This window comes from Salvelinus alpinus, chromosome 1, assembly GCF_045679555.1.
Source record: "Salvelinus alpinus chromosome 1, SLU_Salpinus.1, whole genome shotgun sequence".
NCBI lineage: Eukaryota > Metazoa > Chordata > Actinopteri > Salmoniformes > Salmonidae > Salvelinus > Salvelinus alpinus.
In genome coordinates this window covers 109845506-109868318 of record NC_092086.1, presented here as the reverse complement: position 1 = coordinate 109868318, position 22813 = coordinate 109845506, and the positions used below count along the sequence as shown (strand labels likewise).

The 22813-nt window shown below is 47.0% G+C and overlaps 1 protein-coding gene across 3 annotated transcripts in view; it reads right to left on the bottom strand.

Annotated features, from left to right (window-relative positions):
- The window catches only part of dym (dymeclin), a 236771-nt gene that overhangs the window by 4397 nt on the left and 209561 nt on the right, over positions 1-22813 (bottom strand). For all 3 annotated transcript variants that reach the window (XM_071340876.1, XM_071340858.1, XM_071340867.1), the window contains exons 15-16: positions 10968-11150; positions 8315-8428 (exon numbers count right to left, since the gene is read on the bottom strand). In XM_071340876.1, the coding sequence (XP_071196977.1) occupies positions 8315-8428; positions 10968-11150 (297 nt within the window). The remainder of the gene's footprint in view (positions 1-8314; positions 8429-10967; positions 11151-22813) is intronic.

The window sequence follows — 22813 nt, the reverse complement described above, 5'->3', positions numbered from 1 at the left end:
GTAAACACTCCTGCAGTGTTTCTTTGGAAGCAGACACACGTACACAGGCTGTCCCAGGAATGGCTCATGTTTTGGCCTGACTCCAACACCTCCCCCTCTCTGCGTCTCTCTCTCTACGCCTCTCTCTCCATCCCTCCCTGCTTGCAGAGCAGACTCAATTTATTTTCATTTATTTATCCTTTATTTAACTAGACAAGTCAGTTAAGAACAAATTCTTATTTACAATGACGGCCTACCTCGGCCAAACCCTCCTCTAACCTGGAGAACGCTAGGCCAATTGTGCACCGCCCTGTGGAACTCCCGATCATGGACGGTTGTGATACAGCCCGGGATCAAACCAAGGTCTGTAGTGACACCTCTAGCACTGCAATGTAGTGCCTTAGACCGCTGCGCCACTCGGGAGACCCTAAATACTACATATTTGGCCAGGCTCATGCCAGTCACCCAGCCCAGCACAGGGTTGGCCAGGCTCATGCACGTCACCCAGCCCAGCACAGGGTTGGCCAGGCTCATGCCAGTCACCCAGCCCAGCACAGGGTTGGCCAGGCTCATGCCAGTCACCCAGCCCAGCACAGGGTTGGCCAGGCTCATGCCAGTCACCCAGCACAGCACAGGGTTGGCCAGGCTCATGCCAGTCACCCAGCACAGCACAGGGTTGGCCAGGCTCATGCCAGTCACCCAGCACAGCACAGGGTTGGCCAGGCTCATGCCAGTCACCTAGCACAGCACAGGGTTGGCCAGGCTCATGCCAGTCACCCAGCACAGCACAGGGTTGGCCAGGCTCATGCCAGTCACCCAGCCCAGCACAGGGTTGGCCAGGCTCATACCAGTCACCCAGCACAGCACAGGGTTGGCCAGGCTCATGCCAGTCACCCAGCCCAGCACAGGTTTGGCCATGCTCATGCCAGTCACCCAGCACAGCACAGGGTTGGCCAGGCTCATGCCAGTCACCCAGCACAGCACAGGGTTGGCCAGGCTCATGCCAGTCACCCAGCACAGCACAGGGTTGGCCAGGCTCATGCCAGTCACCCAGCACAGCACAGGGTTGGCCAGGCTCATGCCAGTCACCCAGCACAGCACAGGGTTGGCCAGGCTCATGCCAGTCACCCAGCCCAGCACAGGGTTGGCCAGGCTCATGCCAGTCACCCAGCCCAGCACAGGGTTGGCCAGGCTCATGCCAGTCACCCAGCACAGCACAGGGTTGGCCAGGCTCATGCCAGTCACCCAGCACAGCACAGGGTTGGCCAGGCTCATGCCAGTCACCCAGCACAGCACAGGGTTGGCCAGGCTCATGCCAGTCACCCAGCCCAGCACAGGGTTGGCCAGGCTCATGCCAGTCACCCAGCACAGCACAGGGTTGGCCAGGCTCATGCCAGTCACCCAGCCCAGCACAGGGTTGGCCAGGCTCATGCCAGTCACCCAGCACAGCACAGGGTTGGCCAGGCTCATGCCAGTCACCCAGCACAGCACAGGGTTGGCCAGGCTCATGCCAGTCACCCAGCCCAGCACAGGGTTGGCCAGGCTCATGCCAGTCACCCAGCCCAGCACTGGGTTGCATCCCAAATGGCACAGGGCAAAAGTAGTGCACTATATAGGGATTAGGGTGCCATTTGGACCAGACCCGCGGCCCCCAGAACACAGACAGCCTGACTGACTAGGTCCCTGTCTAGACTGTAGGACTGTGTGTTCCCTCTGATCCCACTGTTACAAGGCTTAGAAGGAAAAGGCTTCAGACCCCAGGCAGACAGGCTGGAATGCAGCTAGGTGCAGATCAGGGAAAAGGACATTCTGTTTTGTGAAGTCTTTCCTCTATTTCCGCTACTTTTCAGTAGATATTAAGGTGTTTCACATGTACTTGAGAACAGACGAGGGGCTCTTTTACTGCTGTGTTCTGGCCTCTGGAAGCCCCAGGTATGGAGAGTTCTCCTTCCCTCACTTCCCACTCTCTATTCTTTTCACCTCCTCTCCTCATCTATCCTCCCCTCTTCTTCTATTCTCCCCTCCCCTCCTATCCTCCCCTTCTCTTCTATTCTCCCCTCCCCTCTTCTTCTATCCTCCCCTCCCCTCCCCTCCTATCCTCCCCTCTTCTTCTATCCTCCCCTCCCCTCTTCTTCTATCCTCCCCTCCCCTCTTCTTCTATCCTCCCCTCCCCTCTTCTTCTATCCTCCCCTCCCCTCTTCTTCTATCCTCCCCTCCCCTCTTCTTCTATCCTCCCCTCCATCTTCTTCTATCCTCCCCCCCTCCCCTCTTCTTCTATCCTCCTCTCCCCTCTTCTTCTATCCTCCCTTCCCCTCCCCTCTTCTTCTATCCTCCCCTCCCCTCCCCTCTTCTATCCTATCCTCCCCTCCCCTCTCCTCTCCTCTCCTCTCCTCCCCTCCTTTCCTCATCTATTCTCCCCTCTCGTCTTCTATTCTCCCTTCTCGTCTTCTATCCTCCCCTCTCCTCTCCTCCAATCCTCTTCTATCCTCCCCTCTCCTCTTCTATCTCCGCCTCATTTATCCTCCCCTCCTCTCCTCTTCTATCCGCCCCTCCTCCCCTCCTATTCTATCCTCCCCTCCTTTCCCGTCTCCTCTCCTCCATCCTCCCCCTCTCCTCCCCTTGTCCTCTCCTCCAAAAAGGAGCCAGACTGTATCGTAGCACTACAGAACAAAGCAGCGCTAAATTCCACACTGTCCGTCTCCATCCCAAATGGCACCCTGTTCCGTAGATAGTGCACTAGGTAGGGAATAGCTATTTAGGGAACAGGGTTCCCACTATGTGGGAATAAGGTGCCATTTGGGACCTTAAAAGTGGTTGAGCCTGATAGCTGTAGGAGTAGGTGGCTGGGCTCACAGTGGACTATGAAGGAGAGAGGGAGAGAACCTGGAAGACAGTGGGACAGAGAGAGACAGACAGACATACAGAGAGGCTGACCAGCAGGCAGAGACAGAGGGAAACAGAGAGACACAGACAGACAGAGAGAAAGGCAGAGAGAGAGGCTGACCAGCAGGCACAGGCAGGAAAAGATAAAGAATTTACAAAAAAACAGAAAACTAGAATGCTATTTGGCCCTAAACAGAGAGTACACAGCAGCAGAATACCTAACCACCGTGACTGACAAACTTAAGGAAAGCTTTGACTATGTACAGAATCAGTGAGCATAGCCTTGCTATTGAGAAAGGCCGCCGTAGGCAGACTTGGCTCTCAAGAGAAGACAGGCTATGTGCTCACTGCCCACAAAATGAGGTGGAAACTGAGCTGCACTTCCTAACCTCCTGCCAATGTATGACCATATTAGAGACACATACTTCCCTCAGATTACACAGACCCACAAAGAATTAGAAAACAAACCCAATTTTGATAAACGCTCATATCTACTGGGTGAAATAGCACAGTGTGCCATCACAGCAGCAAGATTTGTAACCTGTGAAGAACAAACATTGTAAATACAACCCATATTTATGTTTATTTATTTTCCCTTTTGTACTTTAACCATTTGCACATCGTTACTACACCCAAACAAGGGCACTGCGTTCATCCACCTCTGGCCTGCTCGCCTCCCTACCTCTGAGGAAGTACAGTTCCCGCTCAGCCCAGTCAAAACTGTTCGCTGCTCTGGCACCCCAATGGTGGAACAAACTCCCTCACGACGCCAGGTCAGCGGAGTCAATCACCACCTTCCGGAGACACCTGAAACCCCACCTCTTTAAGGAATACCTAGGATAGGATAAAGTAATCCTTCTAACCCCCCCCCCCCCCTTAAAAGAGTTAGATGCACTATTGTAAAGTGGTTGTTCCACTGGATATCATAAGGTGAATGCACCAATTTGTAAGTCGCTCTGGATAAGAGCGTCTGCTAAATGACTTAAATGTAAATGTTACAGCACTGTATATAGACATAATATGACATTTGTAATGTCTTTATTCTTTTGGAACTTCTGTATGTGTAATGTTTACTGTTAATTTTTGTTTATTTCACTTTCGTATATTATCTACTTCACTTGCTTTGGCAATGTAAACATATGTTTCCCATGCCAATAAAGCCCCTTGAATTGAATTGAATAGAGCGAGAGACAGACAAAGAGAGAGGGAAAGAGAGGCTGGCCCTATCTCTAGATGGGTCCTTTGTCTCTGCCTGGGGACCGGGGGCTGGTGACGAGGGGCTGGGGACCGGGGGCTGGTGACGAGGGACTGGTGACGAGGGGCTGGTGACTGGGGACTAGTGACGAGGGGCTGGTGACTGGGGGCTGGTGACGGGGGGCTGGTGACTGGGGACTGGTGACGAGGGGCTGGTGACGAGGGACTGGTGACGAGGGGCTGGTGGTGACTGGGGACTGGTGACGAGGGGCTGGTGACGAGGGGCTGGTGACGGGGGGCTGGTGACGGGGGGCTGGTGACGGGGGGCTGGTGACGGGGGGCTGGTGACGGGGGGCTGGTGACGAGGGGCTGGTGACTGGGGACTGGGGGCTGGTGACTGGGGACTGGTGACGAGGGGCTGGTGACTGGGGACTGGTGACGAGGGGCTGGGGACTGGTGACGAGGGGCTGGTGACTGGGGACTGGTGACTGGGGACTGGGGACTGGGGGCTGGTGACGAGGGACGCGGGACTGGGGTCTGGCGACTGGGGGCTGGTGACGAGGGACGCGGGACTGGGGTCTGGCGACTGGGGTCTGGCGACTGGGGTCTGGCGACTGGGGTCTGGCGACTGGGGGCTGGCGACTGGGGGCTGGCGACTGGGGGCTGGTGACGAGGGATGCGGGACTGAGAGACATAACAAGGCCAGTCTGACGCTGCCAGAAAACTGTGGTGTCAAATCAAATTGTGCTGGTCAAGTACACATATTTAGCAGATGTTATTGCGGGTGAACAGGCAGTGGCTCAGGTGGTTGATGTCCTTGATGATCTTTTTAGCCTTCCTGTGACATCGGGTGCTGTAGGTGTCCTGGAGTGCAGGTAGTTTGCCCCCGGTGATGCGTTGGGCAGAACGCACCACCCTCTGGAGAGCCCTGCGGTTGCGGGCGGTGCAGTTGCCGTACCAGGCGGTGATACAGCCCGACAGGATGCTCTCAATTGTGCATCTGTAAAGGTTTGTGAGGGTTTTAGGGGCCAAGACAAATTTCTTCAGCGCTGTTGCGCCTTCTTCACCACACTGTCTGTGTGGGTGGACCATTTCAGATCATCAGTGATGTTTACGCCGAGGAACTTCCCAACTTCTCCACTACTGTCCCGTCGATGTGGATAGGGGCGTGCTCCCTCTGCTGTTTCCTGAAGTCCACAATCAGCTCCTTTGTTTTGTTGACATTGAGTGAGAGGTTATTTTCCTGGCACCACTCTACCAGGGCCCTCACCTCCTCCCTGTAGGCTTTCGTCATTGTTGGTAATCAGGCCTACTACTGTTGTGTCGTTTGCAAACTTGATGATTGAGTTGGAGGCGTGCGTCGCCACTCAGTCATGGGTGAACAGGGAGTACACAGGAGGGGGCTGAGCATGCACCCTTCTGGGGGAGAACATCAGTTAGCTGTCCCTGGGGCATTCTCACCGTCTGTTACCCACACAGATATAGACAGACGGCCAGGGACAAACACATGTCTGGCTGGCTCATTGTGAGTCAATGTTTCTATACATCTATCATGCTCTTCTTTGTCTATGTCTAGTTCATTCAGCTCTTCAAGGCTCTTCCAATAGAATAATATATGGCATTTAACAGATGCTTTTATCCAACACAACACAACAGTGAGGGCCAAACTGTTCTATGTCCTAGTTCTATGTCCTAGTCCAGTTATCTGTGTGCATTAGAAGCAGTTACTGTGTGACTAGTCATATGAACTCTTCATTCAGCTCAACCCTAACTCAGCCAGTGACAGATGGTCAGATAGACAGCCAGTGGAAACATGGTTAATGTCTCTCCAACTCTTGTCCATTTTAGTACTCTACCATGTCATCTCACTTTAACAAACGGCTAGGCACTTGTCTGTTTAAGTGCTTTGAGAGGACAATTATAGATGTATTGATGATTCCACACAGCATTCATCTTAGCCTATGGATTTTCATTAGGAAGCTAAGGCTGTGTCCCAAATGGCCCCTATTCTCTAGGCACGCAGGCAGGCACGCAGGCAGGCAGGCACGCAGGCAGGCACGCAGGCAGGCACGCAGGCAGAGAAGTGATGATTATCTCTCAGGCAGAAGAGACTGAGGCAGAGTTGAGCGATAGAATGAGCGACCTAGATTCTCACACTGCTGCAGCGATCATATTGTGGCAGGATGCATCAGTCAAGGCCAGCAGGAGATCACAACTGAAGAGACACAAAGCTACAGCGAACTGTCAGTCAGAACTGTGTGTGTGTGTGCGTGTGATCGCTAGATGAGAGCTTGAAAGAAAACAAATGGTTATTGAAACCCAGTTCTGACAGATACATGCCAAGATGAAGGAACAGCCCCAGAGATTATTAATACAGAGGGAGGGAATTATTCAGACCATTATCAGGAAAGCCACAGTGCTGAGATGTGTAGCAGGAGATACGTCTGGAGAGACGCCACACATCCATTATCAGAAAAGCCCCAGGGCTGAGATGTGTAGCAGGAGATACGTCTGGAGAGACACCACACATCCATTATCAGAAAAGCCCCAGTGCTGAGATGTGTAGCAGGAGATACGTCTGGAGAGACGCCACACATCCATTATCAGAAAAGCCCCAGGGCTGAGATGTGTAGCAGGAGATACGTCTGGAGAGACACCACACATCCATTATCAGAAAAGACCCAGTGCTGAGATGTGTAGCAGGAGATACGTCTGGAGAGACGCCACACATCCATTATCAGAAAAGCCCCAGGGCTGAGATGTGTAGCAGGAGATACGTCTGGAGAGACGCCACACATCCATTATCAGGAACGCCACAGGGCTGAGATGTGTAGCAGGAGATACGTCTGGAGAGACGCCACACATCCTTACGTCCCAAATGACACCAGATTTCCTTTATAGTGCACTACTTTTTAACAGGGTTCTGTCAAAAATAGCACACTTTACTGGGAATAGGGTACTTATTAGCTATCTGGTAGTAGTAGTAGTAGAGACACATGCCTTCCTGTTGCAATGCCCCACAACAGAACATGGAACACATAGAACACATGCCTTCCTGTTGCAATGCCCCACAACAGAACATAGAACACATAGAACACATGCCTTCCTGTTGCAATGCCCCACAACAGAACATAGACCACATAGAACACATGCCTTCCTGTTGCAAGAACATAGAACACATAGAACACATGCCTTCCTGTTGCAATGCCCCACAACAGAACATAGAACACATAGAACACATGCCTTCCTGTTGCAATGCCCCACAACAGAACATAGAACACATAGAACACATGCCTTCCTGTTGCAATGCCCCACAACAGAACATAGAACACATAGAACACATGCCTTCCTGTTGCAATGCCCCACAACAGAACATAGAACACATAGAACACATGCCTTCCTGTTGCAATGCCCCACAACAGAACATGAACACATAGAACACATGCCTTCCTGTTGCAATGCCCCACAACAGAACATAGAACACATAGAACACATGCCTTCCTGTTGCAATGCCCCACAGCAGAACATAGAACACATGCCTTCCTGTTGCAATGCCCCACAACAGAACATAGAACACATGGAACACATGCCTTCCTGTTGCAATGCCCCACAACAGAACATGGAACACATAGAACACATGATGAAACATTAAAATCGTCTGGCTGGGCTCCGCTGAAGATGGACTACGCGGCAACGCATAGCGACGTCCCCAGATACACATTTAATCCTTGATTCATGTGGGGTTGGGGAATTGTGGTTAGGCGGCGTCCCAGCACGGAGTGCAAGGTAACGAAGTGCCTGCTGGCAAATTGATTCCTCTCCCGGATCCAGCGTCCCAAATGGCACCCTATTCCCTATATAGTGCACTACTTTGACCAGAGCTCTATTCCCTCTATTCCCTATATATTCAAAAGTAGCGCACCATATATGGAACAGGGTACCATTTGGGATGTAAAATGAAGACAAACTGACGGAGCTGTCACGCCTCCTTGAAATGTCATTATCTGCAGCAGCATATTCACCAGGCAGGAAGGATGGTGGTGGAGCGTGACATTAATGCTGATGAAGACTGGAACTGGACTTCATCTTAAATCATCCTCAACTCCAACTCCCCATATACCCAGTTTCAGCCCAGCCCCCACCTCCAGCTCCCATCCCCAGCCTCCACCTCCCAACCCCCCAAATCACGATTGTTAATTACCACTGCTGTCTGTGTGTGTCTTTGGGCAGGGTGTGTGTATGTGTGTTTATTAGTTACCTTGAGGCGGTCGTTGGGAAGGGCCTGTGCTCCCTTCATGATAACTTCCTGAACCCTTTCCACTGACAGGTCAGTCCCTGCTGCTTCCAGACGCTGGCTGAAGAAACCTATCACCTGGGGGGCACAGCGACAAGAGAAGAACAAGTCAGACAGGTGTGTGTGTGGTGTGTTTGCTTGAGGGACCTGTCAGGTAAAGGTAAATTTTTTTATATTTTCTGTGAAATGCCTTTACTTTCATCTAGGTTACTATGACAACTTTAAATGAAGGTATCAATCATTTAAGACTAGTTTCTCATGAAACTGAGGAAGTGATTTGATTTGACACCATTGACTGTCAAGACAATTTACGCTTCAATGAGTCTCGTTTCTGTACATGTATACATCAATAACATATCGCTGAAGTGATTTAACTATCGTCTCCTCTCAGCTTCATAATTCATTTAATCCTCTGCTTTGGGTCGTCACACGAGTCTACCACTGCAACAGATGTCCCTAACGTGATGCCATTGGGAGCAACTTGCAGATAGTGTAACTTCAGTAGCTGTAGTAACTAGTTGTGTAAGCAGCACAAAAGCTGTTGGCACAGATTGTCTATTTACACTAGGTCCAGTAGAAAACAATATCGCAACCAAGACTTAAAAATAACTGATATTGGCACAAGATGAAGAGTGTTGGAACATAACTAACAAAATAACAGTTGAAGAAAATGTACTAAATTCACAAATTCTACAGCACAACGGTAAAGTCATGTCTTAAGTGTAAAACTTATTGCGGTCCGTCCGCAATAATCACATTTTTGGGGTATTTTGAGTGCAGATCTTGTATTTTCTGTGTACCTGGACTACCTGTTGCGTTTGGGTATCCACTGATGCAGAGCATCTATTCAAATGATGTGGGGGGGGGGGATTACCACATCCTCTGTCCTTGTTTAATAACAACTAAGGAAACATGGGCAGAGGAAGCAAGGATTGACTGATACTAACGTTTTCCAGACAGACCATCTCTCTGTCTTATGTGTTTCTCACATTTAACAGCTGATAAACGTATCATAGCAACATGGAGTACAAGATCAGGACTGCAGATTGCCTAGCAGTTAGAGTATTGGGCCAATAACGAAAGGTCGCTAGTTAGATTCCCGGAGCCGACAAGGTGAAAAATATGTCGATGTGCCATTGAGCAAGGCACTAAACCCTAATTGCTCCTGCCAGAGTCCCAGAGAGACATCTCTAACAGGCTGCCAGAGAGAGACATCTCTAACAGGCTGCCAGAGAGAGACATCTCTAACAGGCTGCCAGAGTCCCAGAGAGACATCTCTAACAGGCTGCCAGTGTCCCAGAGAGACATCTCTAACAGGCTGCCAGAGAGAGACATCTCTAACAGGCTGCCAGAGAGAGACATCTCTAACAGGCTGCCAGAGTCCCAGAGAGACATCTCTAACAGGCTGCCAGAGTCCCAGAGAGACATCTCTAACAGGCTGCCAGAGTCCCAGAGAGACATCTATAACAGGCTGCCAGAGAGAGACATCTCTAACAGGCTGTCAGAGTCCCAGAGAGACATCTCTAACAGGCTGCCAGAGTACCAGAGAGACATCTCTAACAGGCTGCCAGAGAGAGACATCTCTAACAGGCTGTCAGAGTCCCAGAGAGACATCTTTAACAGGCTGCCAGAGAGAGACATCTCTAACAGGCTGCCAGAGAGAGACATCTCTAACAGGCTGCCAGAGAGAGGCATCTCTAACAGGCTGCCAGAGAGAGGCATCTCTAACAGGCTGCCAGAGAGAGAGACATCTCTAACAGGCTGTCAGAGTCCCAGAGAGACATCTCTAACAGGCTGTCAGAGTCCCAGAGAGACATCTATAACAGGCTGTCAGAGTCCCAGAGAGACATCTATAACAGGCTGCCAGAGTCCCAGAGAGACATCTCTAACAGGCTGCCAGAGAGAGACATCTCTAACAGGCTGCCAGAGTCCCAGAGAGACATCTCTAACAGGCTGCCAGAGAGAGACATCTCTAACAGGCTGCCAGAGTCCCAGAGAGACATCTCTAACAGGCTGCCAGAGTCCCAGAGAGACATCTCTAACAGGCTGCCAGAAGGTATTAAGGAGCCTTTTGGACCTAGACTTGGCGCTCCCTCTGACACCGCCTAGTATATAGGTCCTGGATGGCAGGAAGCTTGGCCCCAGTGGTGTACTGGGCCGTACGCACTACCCTCTGCAGTGCCTTACGGTCAGATGCCGAGCAGTTGCCATACCAGGCGGTGGAACAACCGGTCAGGATGCTCTTGATGGTGCAGCTGTAGAACGTTTTGAGGATCTGGGGACCCATGCCAAATCTTTTCAGAGTTGTACGGCACTTCTTCTCATCTGACACTAGAATAGTAATCGACCCTCTGAGTATCTTTGCATTAGAAATTGAGGCGTGAAATTCTCTCCATCATGAAAATATATTATTTATTGTAAATCCCAAGTCTTTGAAATGCTACAAAGCTTTTTCACTAAACTATTCTACTGGAAAGCTTAGAGGCTAAAATTCAGCACAGCAGTGGAGGAGTTTCAATCCAAAATTGGCCATTGTTTTCAATGAGGAGTTAGGAATGAATGTTTGAGTGTGTTTGTTTGCGTGCTGATATTCGTGCTGTGTGTCTCTCTGTCTCACCGTGTCGAGGTTCTGCATGATGTCCTGGAAGGAGGGGTGTGTTCTGAACTGTTCGAAGAGCTCTCTCTTGTAGAGCAGGGCGTAGACCAGGTTGTGGTTGTGGTGTAGAGAGTTCGACAGACACGAGTTGATGATCTCCAGCATCATCCTGATCACCTCCTCGATCACATTCAGGTCCTGGGCCTAGAGAAGAGATAAATTATTAACATAGAGGTCCTGGGCCTAGAGAAGAGATTAACTATTAACATAGAGGTCCTGGGCCTAGAGAAGAGATAAACTATTAACATAGAGGTCCTGGGCCTAGAGAAGAGATAAACTATTAACATAGAGGTCCTGGGCCTAGAGAAGAGATAAACTATTAACATAGAGGTCCTGGGCCTAGAGAAGAGATTAACTATTAACATAGAGGTCCTGGGCCTAGAGAAGAGATAAACTATTAACAGAGGTCCTGGGCCTAGAGAAGAGATAAACTATTAACATAGAGGTCCTGGGCCTAGAGAAGAGATTAACTATTAACATAGAGGTCCTGGGCCTAGAGAAGAGATTAACTATTAACATAGAGGTCCTGGGCCTAGAGAAGAGATTTACTATTAACATAGAGGTCCTGGGCCTAGAGAAGAGATTAACTATTAACATAGAGGTCCTGGGCCTAGAGAAGAGATTAACTATTAACATAGAGGTCCTGGGCCTAGACACACAGAGAGAGAGAGAGAGAGATAGCAGAGGAAATTTTATACACTTATAGGAAAATTTATGTGAAATACAGGTTTAAAAAAATTGCATTCTGGTCCTGGGCCTAAAAAGACGCATAAGAGAGAAGAGATGGGAATTTAGCGTGGGACAATGTAATCTAATATCCCTGATAAGGTGAAAAACCCCTATACACAGGGTTCCTCAGGTTAAAGAGAAAGTGTGTTTTCTGAGCGACTAGAATCAATGGTTTCCATTGGGCATTAAATAGAAAGTGACGGTGTGTGTGTGTGTGTACAGGGCAGCCTAGAAGTGGCTGGAGCCAGGGAGGAAGCTGGGGGCACCACTAAGTCCGTAGGGGGCTGGACACGGACTAGGACACAGGCAACACAGGGGCAGGCAGGCGAGCGGCAGGGCGGTTATGTCATGTTGAGGGATAGCCATTGTGAAGTCTGCGTGGTTGAGATGTTATCTAGCTCCATATAGACTGTCTGGAGTCTATGGCCACGGACCAGACAGCACAACAGCACTCTGCTATGCAAAACAGGAACATATTATACCTGGGGGAGAAAGAGGGGGAAGAAGGGAGAGAGAGAGGGGGAAGGACAGAGGTAGAGAAACAGAAGGGAAGAGAGAAAGATGGAGAGAGAGAAGAGAGGAGAGGGAGAGAGAGGAGAGAGAGAAGGGGAGAGAGGGGAGAGAGAGGAAAGGGGGAGAGATTGAGGGAGGGAGGGGGAGAGAGAGGGGGAGAAAGAGGGGAGAGAAGGGAGAGAGAGGGGGAAGGACAGAGGTAGAGAAACAGAAGGGGAGAGAGAAAGATGGAGAGAGAGAAGGGAAGAGAGGGGAGGGAGAGAGAGAGAGGGAAGAGAGAGAAGAGAGGGGAGAGAGAGAAGAGAGGGGAGAGAGAGGAGAGAGAGAAGGGGAGAGAGGGGAGAGAGAGGGGGAAGGACAGAGGGAGAGAAACAGAAGGGAAGAGAGAAAGATGGAGAGAGAGAAGGGAAGAGAGGGGAGGAAGAGAGGGGAGGGAGAGAGGGGAGAGAGAGAAGGGGAGAGAGAGTAGGGAAGGAGGGAGGGAGGGGATAGCGCACAGTGGCTCTATTACAGCCCTCCCGTGCTTCTACATCTGCATTGCTTGCTGTTTGGGGTTTTAGGCTGGGTTTCTGTACAGCACTTCGAGATATTAGCTGATGTACGAAGGGCTATTTAAAAATAAACTTGATTTGACATCACACTGTCGTTCACTCTCACTTTGCACAACCAACAATGTCTTTGTCCACCTCAGAGTTTCAAGGTACCCAGTTTACTGAAGGTCAACATCAAGTCATGTTCTAACAGCTCAAGTCTGGAACCTCATCTAAACAATGTAAACATGCACCATTGGCCTGAATACAAACATATGAATGATCAAGGAACACTAGACAAAGGGACATGGTGCTGTGAGGTCTTTACAGCAACACAGTACAGCTACATGTGGATTCACACTGCCCTTTTCACTCACAGGTCCAAAACAATCCAAACCAATTTCCTCACATCAAGAGAGAGAGAGAGGACCTCTATTTTGGGACTCCACAGAGAAAGGGAGGGAGAAATAGAACGAGACAGAGAGGAAAAAGAGGCATGGTATCTGCATCCACATGGGGCTGCCAGCCTGATGCTTGTCTACTTGCAACTTCCCCTTTGAAATCAACAGACTCCTTTTTCCTCCATCCCTTCCCACTGCTTGTCTACTTGCAACTTCCCCTTTGAAATCAAGACTCCTTTTCCCTCCATCCCTCCCCAATGCTTGTCTACTTGCAACTTCCCCTTTGAAATCAACAGACTCCTTTTCCCTCCATCCCTCCCCAATGCTTGTCTACTTGCAACTTCCCCTTTGAAATTAACAGACTCCTTTTCCCTCCATCCCTCCCCAATGCTTGTCTACTTGCAACTTCCCCTTTGAAATCAACAGACTCCTTTCCCCTCTCTACCTCCCCACTGCTTGTCTACTTGCAACTTCCCCGTTGAAATCAACAGACTCCTTTTCCCTCCATCCCTCCCCAATGCTTGTCTACTTGCAACTTCCCCTTTGAAATCAACAGACTCCTTTCCCCTCTCTACCTCCCCACTGCTTGTCTACTTGCAACTTCCCCTTTGAAATCAACAGACTCCTTTCCCCTCTCTACCTCCCCACTGCTTGTCTACTTGCAACTTGGTGGAAAATAAACTTGGTGGAAAATAAATACTTATTTTCCACCATAATTTGTAAATAAATTCATAAAAAATCCTACAATTTGATTTTCTGGATTTTTCCCCATCATTTTGTCTGTTATAGTTGAGGTGTACCTATGATGAAAATTATCTCTCATCTTTTTAAGTGGGAGAACTTGCACAATTGGTGGCTGACTAAATACTTTTTTGCCCCACTGTATGTATGTATGTATGTATGTATGTATGTATGTATGTATGTATGTGTGTATGTGTGTATGTATGTGTGTGTAGAGAGAGATAGCCCTGTTAAGTGACTTCCCATGACTACAAATCAGACAATATGAAGCGCAACACAGAGGATGAAAAGGTTTCTTTAAAACAGCTACTCGCTGGGGATGACAACAGAATAATAATGTCTCCTTTTGATATTGGTTGTGCTTCCCACTACTACTGGTTCTACTGACAGCGTCTATAAGAAAACAGGTGGTGGTGATATGCGCTTGCTGTTTAATCTACCATAGTATAGCCTACTTCTCCACATCATAAGTAAGGATTTCACGGTAAGGTCTCTACACCTGTTGTATTCAGCATTTCACGGTAAGGTCTCTAGACCTGTTGTATTCAGCATTTCACGGTAAGGTCTCTAGACCTGTTGTATTCAGCATTTCACGGTAAGGTCTCTAGACCTGTTGTATTCAGCATTTCACGGTAAGGTCTCTACACCTGTTGGATTCGGCGCAGCTGACAAATAACATTTGATGTCTCAATACCTTTCTCAGCTCTACAGCAAACCAAATGGTGGGTCTGATGTTTGGCTGAAAACAGGAATTTAAGGACTGTGCCTTTAAAAGCCACTTTGTGAGGCTGATCAAGAACCCAAGTTCCGCCTGAGAACAATTCTAGTCTGGAGTCAAGAAGTCCAAAACAGCTTATAGATTCTAATGAAATAAGCCAAGTGGCGATCTGACCGGCTAGCTATGTAGTCCCACGCGCGCACGTACCACCCCAACACACCCCGAGCTCCCAGAATTCCTACGGTCCTTTTACACGGCCTCCTACTCAGTCTGCCCTGGAGTGACCCTTCAATCAGGAGGTGGGAGCCTGCTGCTCTGTGAGTGTGTGTGAGTGTGTGTAAACAACTATGTGCTCTGGGACACCTGTGAAGATGGCTGATTAATGCTTTATTCAACACAGTAAAACCCTGGATCTCCTGCTACTACTCATGTTATAAATGTATGTAATTTCATTTTATAAATGTATGTCATTTCATTTTATAAATGTATGTCATTTCATAAATATATGGCATTTCATTTTATAAATATATGTCATTTCATTTTATAAATATATGTCATTTCATTTTATAAATATATGTCATTTCATTTTATAAGTATATGTAATTTCATTTTATAAATATATGTCATTTCATTTGATAAATATATGTCATTTCATTTGATAAATATATGTCATTTCATTTGATAAATATATGTTATTTCATTTTATAAATATATGTCATTTCATTTTCTGTCACCTGTTTTCTAGGTAGTGTGACAGAAGAGAATAGAGGAGGAGAAGGGAGGAGAGAGGACGATAGGTTATAGATGTTGTGTGAGACGTGAGACAGCAGAGAGGTCCAGACCAGACACACATCACCAGCAGATCAGAGACTCACAGAGCTGTCTGTCTGTCTGTCTGTCTGTCTGTCTAATAAAGATTGATGAGGTGTCTGGGAGTTGAGGTGCTTTCTGCATCGCAAATGGCACCCTATTCCCTATATAGTGCAGTACTAGGCCTCTGGTCAAAAGTAGTGCACTATGTAGGGAATAGTGTGGGGGTGGCCCGACAGGCCTGGACTCCCAAGGGTTAGGTGGTAATTGGTCTAGCTGAAGAAGGGGAGGAGGAGCGGAGGGGAGAGACGAGGACAGGACACACCGGTAGAATTTGCCGGTAGAGAGTACTTAGCATCTCTGAACACAGTGCCGACCGTAATTTGCAAACCAATTATAAATGTAGAGACGGACAAACATTTGGGCAGTCAGAAGCCCACCGGCTGGTAATCCCTAAAACACACTGCGCCAAACAAATGGTGAAGGAACGGCAGACAGTCACGTGGTGCGATGTGTTTTCTTCTTAATGAGATTAGCCCACTGCACACCAGGGAATCCAGGTCAGATGCAAATGTGCAAGCTAGATGTCTGTGTCTGTGTGTCTGTGCGTGTCTGTGTCTGTGCGTGTCTGTGCGCGTGTCTGTGTGTCTGTGCGTGTCTGTGTCTGTGTGCGTGTCTGTGTGCGTGACTGTGTGCGTGACTGTGTGCGTGACTGTGCGCGTGTCTGTGCGCGTGTCTGTGCGCGTGTGTGAGTAAACTAGACGTCTGTGTGTGGGAGACATGCTAGGCTGATTAAATTAGAGGTGCCTCAGTCTCGCCCCATATGAAATGAAGCAGAGGCTTTTTTATATCAAGACACCCACACCAACCCCCCTCCCCTCCTCACTTCTATCCTCCTCTGTCTAGCCACATTTCCCCCCCTCCTCTCCCCTGTCTACTCTCCTCTTCCCCTCCTGCTTTGTGATTTCTTCCTCTTGCAGGGTAATTCAGCCAGAGCCAGTTGTGCTTCTCTAACACTGTCAGAGTGCACTGCACCACCCAGACAGTCACAAGATAACCTGTCACAGACAGCCAACAGGGACTGTATTTACATGACCACAACACCACCCAGACAGCAGCAGCAGCAGCACTACCATCTAGAACACAACAATGACTAGTGTAAGAAACCACCAATATATTACTCATGTAAAACTATCAGCCATCACATGACGTGAAATGTATCGAGCGACAGATACATGAATACAAAAAAATACTGTTGTAAAGACAATACATGTGAGTTAACTACATTCTAGATATCTATACTATTGAAAACACATTTCTTTGTAATGAGTACTGTTTTCATTCTAGCCCAATATCAGTGATGAGGAGGTAGATTAGAAGAATGGTTTCAGGTGTTTTGTGTAGAGATGAGACAGTGGTCATTTGTTAGAAAGATCCTGATTGACTGACTTGTTTGGCTATTTGCATAACCGCAGACAGATACAGTGTGTGTGTGTGTGTGCGTGTGCGTGTGCGTGTGTGTGTGTGTCGTAGACAAGAGACTGTGTGTACACTCAGGAGATAAAACATGTTAATCTGTCTACTGCAATTCCTTTAACCTTGAGGGCTGAGTGAGTGAGTGAGTGAGTGAGTGTGTGTGTGTGTGTGTGTGTGTGTGTGTGTTAAAGAGCGACTGCCCCTAAAAAGCATTTAATCCCTTTGAAAACGGCCCCGTGGCATCGACATGTCATTTACTCTAGTGTCAAAACGTACTACAATGTGTAAATACGATCATTTTTTGTCATAAAGTCAGTCTCGTCTAAAATGGAGTTTGCAACCTCAACTCGCCCCCTTCGCTTCCCTTCATTGAATGGGGCTCCGGTGTTTGATTGACCCAAAGTGTTCAAGGACGGCAGACTGAAAAGCCTCCATTGTGTTACAGTAGATCCACTTCAAATTAATGAAATGTTTAGACTATTCTATGAAGACTTGTACTCATCTAGTTTGCAGTGTGACTCACGAGACTCTTAATGCCTTCCTGAAAGATATCAATCAACCAACTTTATTAGAAGAAGCAACGCTACATTTAGGGGCTCCTGAGTGGCGCAGTGGTCTAAGGCACTGCATCTCAGTGCAAGAGGCGTCACTACAGACCCTGTTTCGATTCCAGGCTGTATCACAACTGCCCGTGATTGGGAGTCCCATAGGGCGGCGCACAATTGGCCCAGCGTCGTCCGGGTTAGGGTTTGGCCGTCATTGTAAATAATAATTAGTTATTAACTGACTTGCCTAGTTAAATAAAGGTTAAATTAATAAAAAAATCAAAAGATCAAGCCATTACTACTGATGAGCTATCAGCCAAAATGTAAAGACAACAGGATTAGATGGTTTTCCTATAGAATTAGCAATTCTCTGAGCGGGCGATACCTCGCTATCTCCCTCTAATCAATGGCTGTCTAAAACAGCTTCCTCCTACTTTACATCACGCAGCGAATACTTTACTGAAAAAGAAGGATAAAGACGTTTTGCATAAAATGTTGATTATATTAACTCTGCACCTAGAATCTCATGCACACAGACCAAACTGGTTTTGTGCACAGTCGTCTCTCTCCTGATCATTTACGTAGATATATTGACATTCATTGTCATACTAGTGATCTACAGACCCCAAATGTTTTCGCTCTTGATGCTGAAAAAGCATTCGACAGAGTGGAATGGAAGTACTTTACTTCTATTTTGGTCCATTATTTATCTCTTTCGATTCAAATTCTTTATAATTCACCAACGGCAGTAGTTAAAACCAACACACAATACTCAACCCCCTTCCTGTTGTCTAGAGGGACAAGGCAAGGCTGTCCGACCAGTGCAGAACTTTTTGCTTTGGTCATAGAATCCCTTGCTGCTATGATTAGATCACATGACCAAATTAAAGGAATTCCAATTGGCAAATAATAGCATGTTATATCATTGTATGTGGATGATGTCTTGCTCTCTCTCTTCGACTCCTCATACTCAATTCCAGTGCTCCTATCACTGCTTGAAGAGTTTGTTAAACTATCTGGATAAAGTAAATTGGTCCAAGAGAGATTCTGCTTATATTTGTATACATTTAACTACATTCCAGTTATTAAAAAGGTTACCAATGACTTGAAAATAATGGACTTCCTTCCTACTTCTCTCATGGCCAGAGTTAATGTCATCAAAATGCCAATATTACCAACATCTCTATATTCGTTTCAGAATCTTCCAATTTCACCCCCTCTGCATGAAACATGTAGAGCCTCTTCTCCTCATTTATTTGGAATAACGAATCACCCAGAAATCATTTTCAGGTCCTGTATCTTCCATATAAGACGGGTGGTGTGAATTTACCTAAAACTTTACTATTGGGCAGCCCAACAACTCGCCCAAGTTAAACAATGGTTTTCTCCCTCATTAAGTTCTTGGAAAAGGCTAGAATCCTTTGACATTTTACAATATGAGTTGAAATACCTGCCCTATTTTGGCCTGCAAGAGATAAAGAAGATTACGAATAGCCCAGTAATTGTGAATAGTATACAAGTATGGAAAGCAACTAATAAATGACAGGGTAACAATGCCTCTCCCCTTTTGCTCCTAAATGGGGAAATCTCTGCTTTTCATCCTGTTTTAATGATGATACCATTTAAATCCTGGCACAACAAAGGTTTCAGGGAAATGTACCACCTCTTCCTGGATGGTACTTTTTGTTATTTTCAACAAGTACAAGAACTGTATTCCATCTAAACATTTGTTTTCACATGGTTAGATTGAAATAGGGTTCTCTTGTGGAACACAAATAATCTAAACTTGATGTCTTACTGAATAGTAGTGGAAAAACCTGTCAAGTGTATTTCTAAGGTTTATAAATTTCTGCTAGATCATTATTGTATTTTTATTTAACCAGGTAAAACCCATTGAGGTTAAAAACCTCTTTTGCAAGGTTTTTTCCTGGCAAGAACGCAAAACAGGGAAATAGCAGCGTGTCCATTAAATATTACAGAAAAATACAAAATACACACAAAAGACAACGTGTCACAAGTTACAGATACAATTGAAGATTAGAAACAACTGCAGTTGTCACAAACAGTGTGGTCGATCAGAGACTTAAAAACAGGCAACGACACTAACTGCTCTAACTTTAACATCTTTTGAAGCATGTTCCAGGATGAAGGGGTATTATGGGAAAAAAGATTGTTTCCCCATCTCAGTTCTAGCCTTAGGACAGCAGCGAATATCATATGCCAGTGTAACGGATGTGAAATGGCTAGCTAGTTAGCGGTGGTGCGCGCTAATAGCCTTTCAATCGGTGACGTCACTTGCTCTGAGACCTTGGAGTAGTGGTTCCCCTTGCTCTGCAAGAGCCGCGGCTTTTGTGGAGCGATGGGTAACGATGCTTCGTGGGTGTCAGTTGTTGATGTGTGCAGAGGGTCCCTGGTTCGCGCCCGGGTCGGGGCGAGGGGACGGACGTAAAGTTAAACTGTTACACCAGTAGACAGATGTTACTAGATTCAAATGGGAAAAAGATTTACAGGTTGAAATAAGCAGAGAGAATGGTATTGTGTTTGTTAGAAAGCATACTAATGTTCCTACAACCTCAGACAAACTCTCTCGGTTTAAAACCAGTCACAGTTTACTATACACCAGAACAACTTCACAAAATTATTTAAAAAAAATGTTTTAGTTTACATTTTTTTATTTAACTAGGCAAGTCAGTTAAGAACCAATTCTTATTTACAATGACAGCCTACCGGGGAACAGTGGGTTAAACTGCCTTGTTCAGGGGTAGAACGACAGATTTTTACCTTGTCAGCTCGAGGATTCAATCCAGCAAACTTTCGGTTATTGGCCCAACGCTCTAACCACTAGGCTACCTGCCGCCCCAATGCTGAAATGTCTTTCATTTGTTGGCGCTGTAAGAGGCAAAACAGTTATTTTCATCACGTTTTGAACATGCAATCTTATTTCAATGTTTTGTGAATCAGTAATCCGAATGTTTACAGATTTCTATCCCTCACGCTTAGCTTGTGTCTGTTTGGGACTAGTGAACTAGATCCATGGAACAAGAATCAGAAAAAATATATTGATCTGTCTGTGCTCGCGGCAAAGACATGTCTAACATTATTCTGGAAATCAGATAATCCTGCTACTTTAACACTCTGGATAAATGAAATATTTTCACAGAACAAAAATATAAATGCTAAATTTAAAGTGTTGGTCCCATGATTCATGAGCTGAAATAAAGGATCCCAGAAATTTTCCATTAACCACAAAAAGCTTATTTCACTCACATTTTGCGCACAAATGTGTTTACATCCCTGTTAGTGAGCATTTCTCCTTTGCCAAGATAATCCATCCACCTGACAGGTGTGGTATAACAAGAAGCTGATTAAACAGCATGATCATTACACAGGTGTACCTTGTGCTGGGGAAACTAAAAGGCCACTCTAAAATGTGCAGTTTTGTCACAACACAATGCCACAGATGTCTTAAGTTTTGAGGGAGCACGCAATTGGTATGCTGACTGCAGGAATGTCCACCAGAGCTGTTGCCATAGAATAAAAGGTTAATTTATCTACCATAAGCCGCCTCCAACGTTGTTTTAGAAAATTTGGCAGTACGTCCAACTGGCATCACAACTGCAGACCACGTGTATAGCATTGTATAAGCGAGCCGTTTGCTGATGTCAACGTTGTGAACAGAGTGCCCCATGATGGCGGTGGGGTTAATGTTATGGGCAGGCATAAGCTACGGACATTGAACACAATTACATTTTAATGGTAGCCCCATTACCACCAGACAGGAAGGTATCAACACTGACATGTTACCATGGTAGCCCCATTACCACCAGACAGGAAGGTATCAACACTGACATGTTACCATGGTAGCCCCATTACCACCAGACAGGAAGGTATCAACACTGACATGTTACCATGGTAGCCCCATTACGACCAGACCGGAAGGTATCAACATTGACATGTTACCATGGTAGCCCCATTACCACCAGACAGGAAGGTATCAACACTGACATGTTACCATGGTAGCTCCATTACCACCAGACAGGAAGGTATCAACACTGACATGTTACCATGGTAGCCCCATTACCACCAGACAGGAAGGTATCAATCACTGACATGTTACCATGGTAGCCCCATTACCACCAGACAGGAAGGTATCAATCACTGACATGTTACCATGGTAGCCCCATTACCACCAGACAGGAAGGTATCAACACCGACATGTTACCATGGTAGCCCCATTACCACCAGACAAAATACCTATAGGCACAGTATCTGTATCGGCTGGGAATGACAATGAAAGGTGCATATTGTTAATATTAGCAGAACACTTCTTCTATGGTATTATGTAAAGGGCTGTTTATTCTACATGGACCTGTTATTAAAACACTTAGTTTAGAATATCTACATAAATTCAGCGACTGCATTCTTCTCATTTTACTCTGTAGGCTACTGACCAATTCAAAGCTTCCTCCGGCATCTCACCATACATCTGCCTGTAGTTATTGAACTCGACCTGCAGGAGGTTTGTTTGTTGTGATTGTGTGGGGAGGGGGGGATAGCTGCAGACAAGGTTCTGACAGATGAGTGTGTTTTGGTGGTGGCAAGGACACAACCAAGAAACACCCACATCAAACCACACCCACAAGCCAACTCATGCTTGACTTCTGTCATGGCTGCCAGCATTTCTTGAGGAGCAAGCCAAAAAATGAGGCCAAATCAGCGGGTGCAGTTTCCTTTTAAACTGGTTTTAGCACTCAGCGTTTGACACAGGGTCAGGGTCAGGGTATTTGTATTTATTGAGACAGATATACAGGGGAGACAGAGCAGGGAGGAGGGTCAGACAGATATACAGGAGAGACAGAGTAGGGAGGAGGGTCAGACAGATATACAGGGGAGACAGAGTAGGGAGGAGAGTCAGCAAGGAAATGAGAGCCTGGATTGGGACGTGAACCCCGGTCTCCGGCGGAGGACAGTGTATGTGAACTAGAGTTGTGTCAGTGTTACCCACCCACAATCAGACACGAGTGACTGTCTGTTCTGTTCGAGTGTGACACTCTACAGGTAACTGTCAAAATAAAGGAAACACCTAAATGAAGTGTCTTAATAGGGCGTTGGGCCGCCACGAGCCAGAACAGCTGCAGCAGATTCTACAAGTGTCTGGAACTCACACCATTCTTCCATGAGAAATTCCATCGTTTGGGGTTTTATTTTGCCAGTTACCTGTACGTCCTGCTGGGTTTTGTGTGTCTGTGCGCATCCTGTTGTCTGTGTGTGTGTGTGCTGTGTCTGGGTTTGTGTGTTCTGTGTGTATGTGCTGTGTCTGGGTTTGTGTGTTCTGTGTGTATGT